This window comes from Engraulis encrasicolus, chromosome 14 (assembly GCF_034702125.1).
Source record: "Engraulis encrasicolus isolate BLACKSEA-1 chromosome 14, IST_EnEncr_1.0, whole genome shotgun sequence".
Lineage (NCBI taxonomy): Eukaryota > Metazoa > Chordata > Actinopteri > Clupeiformes > Engraulidae > Engraulis > Engraulis encrasicolus.
Window position 1 is genome coordinate 15,459,049 of NC_085870.1, and position 7,741 is coordinate 15,466,789.

Below are 7,741 nucleotides of genomic sequence, written 5' to 3' on the forward strand. Positions count from 1 at the left end.
TCCAATTCCTCACTCTATTACAGTAGACGATTTAGTTGTGGTGTATACACACATACCTAAAAACTTTTTAAAAAAAAAATTAAACTGCCACACATCTGATCCAGCTTAGAATCGGCTGATCGTAAGACGTGTAGTTTACAGTAACCAGTAGACCAGTTACTCTGTGAAGTCACCTTTGTTGGAAGGAAACTGTAGCACTTATTCTTTTTACTTCTTTAACTGTTGACACTTCGGTCTAGTAATGTGCATGACCCTCCTGTGCACTGCATGCATAACCCGTTGCTGGTCCTTTTTGACAGGTAACATTTCCATAGAGCCAAATCATATGTAACCTACCATACTGGTGTTAACTTCAGTAGTGATTCTACCCATCTGGGGTGAAATACAGACATGGGGCACTTCTGACTTGCTTTTGCTGGTATTTTACCATGCCCGGGTTGACTGTTGGGGGTCCTACAGAAGGCAGATTTAATGGGGCCCTACTGTCTGCAAATGCTTAGTCTGCCAATTGGTTAAACCGGCTCTGGGTAACTTTAACATGTAAAACAAATCAGCAATAATACTCCGGCATACTGTTGTGATGAGAGGTTATTAAGAGGTCATAAGAACACTCTGGAGTCTGGAGACAAAACATAGATGCATTATCAAAAATACACTTTATTGATCAAAAACAGCATACAAAATGGCAACACAATTTCAACACAGAGTGACACCAAAGCCACACGGAGAACAGAAAAGCCATCACAACTCAAAAATCAAATGAAAATGCAAAGCGGTGCTGAAAAAGAACCACTGGATGTCACTTAAAATGCTTGTCAATGGACAAGCGCTTTCAAGGTGTGTTTCACACATGTAGTATTTGTTTTATAAAGGCCTATGTTTAAGATTACATAACATTTGTCCGTAATATGGTTTATAAAATATACAAGCAAAGGTTCATTTTCGTTAAAATATTTTTCTTAAATAATTTAAGATTAGGTTTGGCAATTACCGTACTTTGTTTGGACACTTAAGGGTATGTACCTTGGCAAATTCTAGGTTATTTATTGAAAAAAAGATTTAAAAAAAAGAAAAATACAGTGGGGAAAAAACCCCTGAAATGTACCCCCAATTATAGAATGACCCTTAGTTGGTGAGTGGTACACAGCAGATGTTTTCACTGACTGTGTGTGTGTGTGTGTGTGTGTGTGTGTGTGTGTGTGTGTGTGTGTGTGTGTGTGTGTGTGTGTGTGTGTGTGTGTGTGTGTGTGCAGGCCTGCCGACAGGGAGGAAAAGGGGTATGTTGTCCCGGGCCCAGTTTGATAGGGGGCCCAGAATCTTGTCCACACTACATTGTATGTATTGGGTAGGGGGCCCTTTCAGATGACTTTGTCCCAGCAAAATCTGTCAGCGGCCCTGTGTGTGTAGTCTGCTATGTGACGATAAGTATGCAGTTATTTAATGGCATAGCCTACAATGTGGGGCTGGATGAGCGAGTGCGCGGGTACAGGAGCCTGAATATGTCGCAGGTTTATCTGGCTAAATCCTGCGTTCTCGATACATTCCCACGTGGTACGAGTGATCTCACAGCCATCTCCACAGTAGTACCTGACAACACAACAACACAAGGTCAGTCTTTTTGTTCAAGAATTTTTGGGGGGGCTTTACAAGCCTTTATTGTTGTTTTATATGACAGGACAATGAAGCAGAGACAGGAAGCGAGTTGGGAGAGAGAGACAGGGAAGGGCCAGCAATTGAACCCGGGTCGGCCAAGTAGTAGACTAGTGCCCTACCATTAAGCCACGGTAGGGCTGACAAGGTCAGTCTTTATATGGAGGTCATTGACGTTTTTTTTTGTGACAGGCATCAGGTGGTACAACCACAGCTGTTACAAATCTTGTATTATATAAAAAAATGAATACATAATTGGAAATTCATGTACAATCAATGAATATGTTTTTTAGATAATGCAGTATAAACAACAACTAAAAGAACAATAGTGGTCTCAACTGTGGTTGTCCCACCATGATGTCTGCTACTAAAAATCTTCAATGGCCCATGGATAGATGATGCCTACCTACAGCTGGTCCAACGGACTGTCTACACATAACATTACATTTGGCAGATGATTTTATCCAAAGCCACTTAATGTAACATCGAGGACATAATCATAGCATACATCACTTGCAGATACAAAGTGCACAGGACATATACAGAAGAATAAATGCAGATGCCAAGTAGGGTTAGTGGAGACGATTATAATTACTAAACCGCTCTTGGACGGGCCAGACCATTCATTTTTAATTACTTCGTAATCCACGAATGGTCTGATTACGCTTCTCTCGGGAGGGTTTTCAGCCGGTTTTCAGATGACCGGTGTTACTGGCCAATAAGCAAACGCACTTAGGAGCATCATGAACCTCAACTGTCAGCGATTTGTCAGAGCTCATTTCAAACCAGAGCTGAGCTCACTCCTCTTGCACAAGTGTTCCAGGGCACCGAGGACCGAGGATATACAGTAAAATGAATTATGAAGTAATTAATGTGATCTGGTAAAACCAGGCTAGGAAAGTCTGTCATTGAGTATGGTCCAAGAGCAGCTTCTTACCCTACTAACACCCACAGGTTGGAATGAGCGTGGTCTGTAACATCCTTATCCATGGCTGAAGTGCCCTTGAGCAAGGCAACTAACTCCACAGAGCTCCAGGGGCTGTAACTAATACCCTGTACCCTGTGCCAGTACCTCTTTTAACTTGGCAGACAGATTTGGGTTTGCATGCCCATTGGTATCCAGGTCTGACTCTATGACATAACACAGGGCCTTTAGTAATGCACTATGACTTGGTCATTGCCATTCTCGTAACAGCAAATTAATAATGGCGTGTCCTAACGGGATAATAGCATAAATCACTTGTACACACAAAGTGCACAGGTAATATGCAGAAGAATAAGTGCAGATACCAAGCAGAATTAGTAGAGACGATTATAATTTCTGAACCGCTCTTGCAAAATCTGCCATTGACTGCCATTCTCCAAGAGCAGATTCTAACCCTACTAACACCCACAGGATGGAATGAGAGTGGTCTGTAACATCCTTATTCATGGCTGAAGTGCCCTTGAGCAAGGTACCCAACTCTACAGAGCCCCAGGGGCTGTGCCAGTACCTCTTTTAACTTGGCCTTGCCACGTGTAAACTTCCACTCAATTCTCATTTCCCTACATGCTCTGTCTGGGTTTGGTCTACTCGCGTGAGATAACAAAAGTTGCTTTCACACCTTCACCTGTAATCCATGCTCAAGTTAGTATTCCCAAACACCCTGTATGAAATTATTTCGAGGGCATGGTAAGACCAGGCCAGCACCAGGTCAGAAATCCTGTGGTAGCACGAAAAGTATTGAAATGGGTGGGGTTAGTGGGCATGGGGAGAATGTGGATAGTTGTGATGCTGAATGAGAGTTACTATGTACCAAAGCGGGACACAGCGTGCTGAACGCAGACAGATTTGGGCATGCATGCCCATTGGGATCCAGGTCTGACTCTAGGCGAGGTAATACCCCAACCTTGACCCATCTCTCTCTCCCCTACTCGTTTCCTGGCATCTCTTTGCTGCCCCTTTTAAAGGGACACTGTGTGGGATTTTTAGTTGTTTATTTCCATAATTCATGCTGCCCATTCACTAATGTCACCTTTTTCATGAATACTTACCACCACCATCAAATTCTAAGTATTCATTATGACTGGAAAAATTGCACTTTTCATACATGAAAAGGGGGATCTTCTCCCATTGTCCGCCATTTTGAATTTCCAAAAATAGCCATTTTTAGCTGCAAAAATGAGTGTACTTGGACCATACTAGAAAACATTGGTTTATTACTTGGTAAACTTTCATGTAAAGATCAAATTTGGCAATAGGCAGCCCAGTTTCAATGAGCAGCATAGTTGCAGTACCTTTTTTGACCATTTCCTGCACAGTGTCCCTTTAAAGGCATAAAAAGCCCAAGCAATGGGCCCTGCCATGGACTAACGGTAGGGCACTGGGTTACTAAGCCGGCGACTTGGGTTCGATTCCAGCCTGGGTCATTTGCCAATCCTCCCTCATCTCTCTCCCCCACTTGCTTCCAGTCACCATCTCCAACTGTCCTATCAAATAAAGTCAAAAAAGCCCAAACAATATAATTTTTAAAGAAAAGCGTACCAGAGCGGCTGCATAACATGCTGGAAGAAGAAAGTCCAGGTGGATGGGTCTGCACACACGTGCTCCATGAAGAAGAAGCCACCACCCTGTAACACACACACACACACACACACACACACACACACACACACACACACACACACACACACACACACACACACACACACACACACACACACACACACACAAATAAAAAACATTTAGGTAACAGTTCATACACATTGTACATGGTGTGCAATCATCACATTATCAGTAGAGCATTGACACACACACACACACACACACACACACACACACACACACACACACACACACACACACACACACACACACACACACACACACACACACACACACACACACACACACCAATAGGAAAGCCGCCGCTCCCCACCTCCCCACCACAAATCTCTAGTAGCTCTCAGTAATCAGGCTCTCTGGCACTCTTTGCTCCTGTAGACGGTGCCTGTGTTTATTCTGGTCTACAGGTGAAGATAAAGCCTGTATATAATTAGGGAAACTACCCAGCCTACTAAGGCCATGCTTAAACGTATGCAGATATATATATATATTAAAAAATGATATTGGTCGACATTGTGGCAGCCAGGTGCGTTTTAGAGAACTCACTTTAAAAAAACAGGGCCTAAAATACTGCTTGACCCTGATGGGTGGACTGTGTCTCTCTCCGTCCCTCTCCATCTCTGCTGTTGCGCTGGGCTTAAGTTTACTTAAATGCTTCTCCAAGCATGGGTAATACTTTAAGGGTAATTACGGCCAATTTAAACATGCACTTGTATTGCTCACACAACCCTTGACTTGTCAGTACCCAAAGAAGAGTTGTTTCTGTTCATTCATTTCTGACATCCTGGCCAGCTAATGGGGACATGAGTTAATTTACATATCATTTGAAAAATCATTTGCATATCTAAACATCAAAATACAAGTAACATCCAATACATTTTTTTCTTCTCTCATCATCAGTAATCAACTGAGAAAGTTTCATGGTGATATTTATTATATGGAGATCACGACTAGACTATTTGTTTACATTGCGATGCATTCTATGAAAGGCATCACGGCACCACATGCTTGTAAAGTCAGTGATCAAAGTAGGACAGTTCTTGACTGAGTTTGGGAGGGTAGTAGACCTACTGTGTTGTCGGGCGTCGCATCTAAATTCTAATAGCCTGAAAACACAATCTCAACATGAAAATACTTTTTAAAAGGAGATAACTACATATCGTGTGCCACTTTGTAGTAGGACTAAATACGTAAGAGCCAATAGTGAACTGCGACCCTGTGCGTGCAGCCTGCTACTGTGCGTAATTTTGGAGCGCAACGCAGCACGTTTTACTGCGTAAAAGACGCAACTGATACCTCCTGATACTGAGTCTACCTTCTTTAAAAAGTTAACAGATTCATGCTCCTGAAGACGTCATATCCTTCACAAAAACAGTCAAGTATTTCAGTGGTAGTTTTTTCGAATCTTGTGTCACTATGCAAACACCCATGAGCGCGTAATGTGCGTAATGTGGATAGCCATCACGTGTAGGCTAGATCAGAATTTTAATCCACCTGATGGAGCCATATGCACTACAGCTAGCCAGAAAAATAACTGGCTTAGAGAGGTTCACAATGTACTTACAGGTCGAAGGACTCGTTTCGCCTCTTGTAGTACAACCCCGATGTCGCCGACTGAACACAGGACCAAAGTGACAACCACCACGTCGACCGATTCATTTGGTACCCCGCGCAGATCCTCTCCAGTCGCCACAACAAACGTGTCGTAAACAAGGTGATCATTTTTCGTCATGTTCTTCTGTAGATAGGTCTTGAAGTGCGGGTTGGGGTCTGTGCAGACTATTTTACAGCCCGCCGGGTAGTACTCAAAGTTAGCTCCAGTTCCACAACCGATCTCAAGAATACGCAGTTCGCCATTTGATGGACGGAATTTCTGTAGAGACCTGAAAAGTTCCCGTTTGTGTTCGTTCATTTTAAGGTTATAATTGAAAGTGATCCTGTACAACATAAACGGAAATACGCGCTTGTATAGTTTATACAGACCCACCAATTCCGCAAGCTGAAGTGGCAATGTTAAGATTTTAAGCACTAGCGTGCACAGGTGCATAAACAACATCTTGTTCACCTACTACAGATACCCCACAAATAGCACAAAACGAATTCGGAACGGATTGATGGAAGGTTGAAGGGTAGCTTATTCCTCAGACGTGTGGGCGTGTCGTGAACAATGACCAACCCCCAAGTGAGAGAAAGTGGAAGTGAAAGTGACGTGAAACGGATGAATAGAAGTGAATTACATAAAGGGCAATTTCCAGGGTGATAGGTGGGATAGAAATCCTCTTTCAAGTTCGTCAGCGGTATCGGTAGGGTGGCAACTTGGATTTTGCTGATTTATATCCATGAGAGTGCACAAATCAATATTCCAAGTGCTGCCATCATCAAAGGTTGCTCTTAAGTATAAAAAGGTGAACATTTAGCGACTTTTTGGCAAAGTAGGAATGTAATTAAATGCGGATGTTTCAACAATGTGTCACCAACTCAATTTGAAGTGATCCACCAGAGTAAAATTTCACATATAACTGTGTATTATGCATATCAAGATTTATCTGGATGAAATGGCAGATACGCATAGCGCCACCATGTGGAAACTGAACGAACTGCAGCTACTCTGTATTCCATATAAAAAATGGTGATGTTGGTGAAAGTTGATGTGTAGGTACTAGGTAGGATCTATTAGACATGACTTTGTGAAGGGTTTGATGATGTCTTGTAAAATAAGGACATGTTGTGACAGAAGTAGCCTACCACAGGTAAATAGTGAAGCCTGTAGTAGCATTTACCTGTCTGAGCCTGTTCTCAACTCTTTGCAGTGGGAGACCCAATTACTCAGAACACTTTCCATTCTTCTCCTATAGTCAGCTGGGTTGTCTAACTAGTCTTGGCCTTATTAGCAGATAATTTCCAAAAAAATAAGAATAGCCATCTTTCTCACCCTCTGACAAGTCAAGTGGTGTGTCTACTGTTGCCTTGGTGGCTTTTAAATTCTTTGACCAATGATGACATTGGCAAAGGAAAATGTTGTGGCTCAGGGTAACAAGTTGGGGGAATCTACAGCTATTCCCTTCTTAATTTGCTATACAGCATTTGCAATCCTCCCATTTGGGCCACATGTCTGTTGTACAGTAGGTAAGGACATTGGAATCAAGTATAATGCTCAATCACCAATGGTGGCCTGGCCCCAGAACCAGTGTGGCAGTCTTGTTGGACGGGCAATGAGAACTCAAGATGCACCGGATCCTGATTTTTAGGATCCTGCCGGATACCGGATCCACTGCTTAAAATCCTGCCGGATCCGGAACCGGATCCTACGAAAGGGTTGAAACACATAACCAACACGCACACGTGGGCCATTTTTATTACATTGTAGCCAGGGTTGGGGAGTAACGGATTACATGTAACGGCGTTACGGTAAAAGGATACAAAATAAAAGTAACTGTAATCCGTTACAGTACAAGAAAAAACGATGTAATCAGATTACAGATACAT

General features: G+C 42.7%; 1 protein-coding gene across 1 annotated transcript; it reads right to left on the bottom strand.

The window, feature by feature from the left end:
• Positions 1–1,378: 1,378 nt before the first annotated feature.
• Positions 1,379–6,704, bottom strand: LOC134463128 (thiol S-methyltransferase TMT1A-like). The gene is made up of 3 exons (XM_063216368.1): positions 5,820–6,704; positions 4,175–4,260; positions 1,379–1,587 (listed from the first exon to the last, which is right to left on the bottom strand). Exons 1-3 carry the CDS (start codon positions 6,309–6,311, stop codon positions 1,434–1,436), a joined length of 732 nt encoding a protein of 243 aa, XP_063072438.1. The 5' UTR covers positions 6,312–6,704; the 3' UTR covers positions 1,379–1,433.
• Between the last annotated feature and the right edge of the window lie 1,037 nt (positions 6,705–7,741).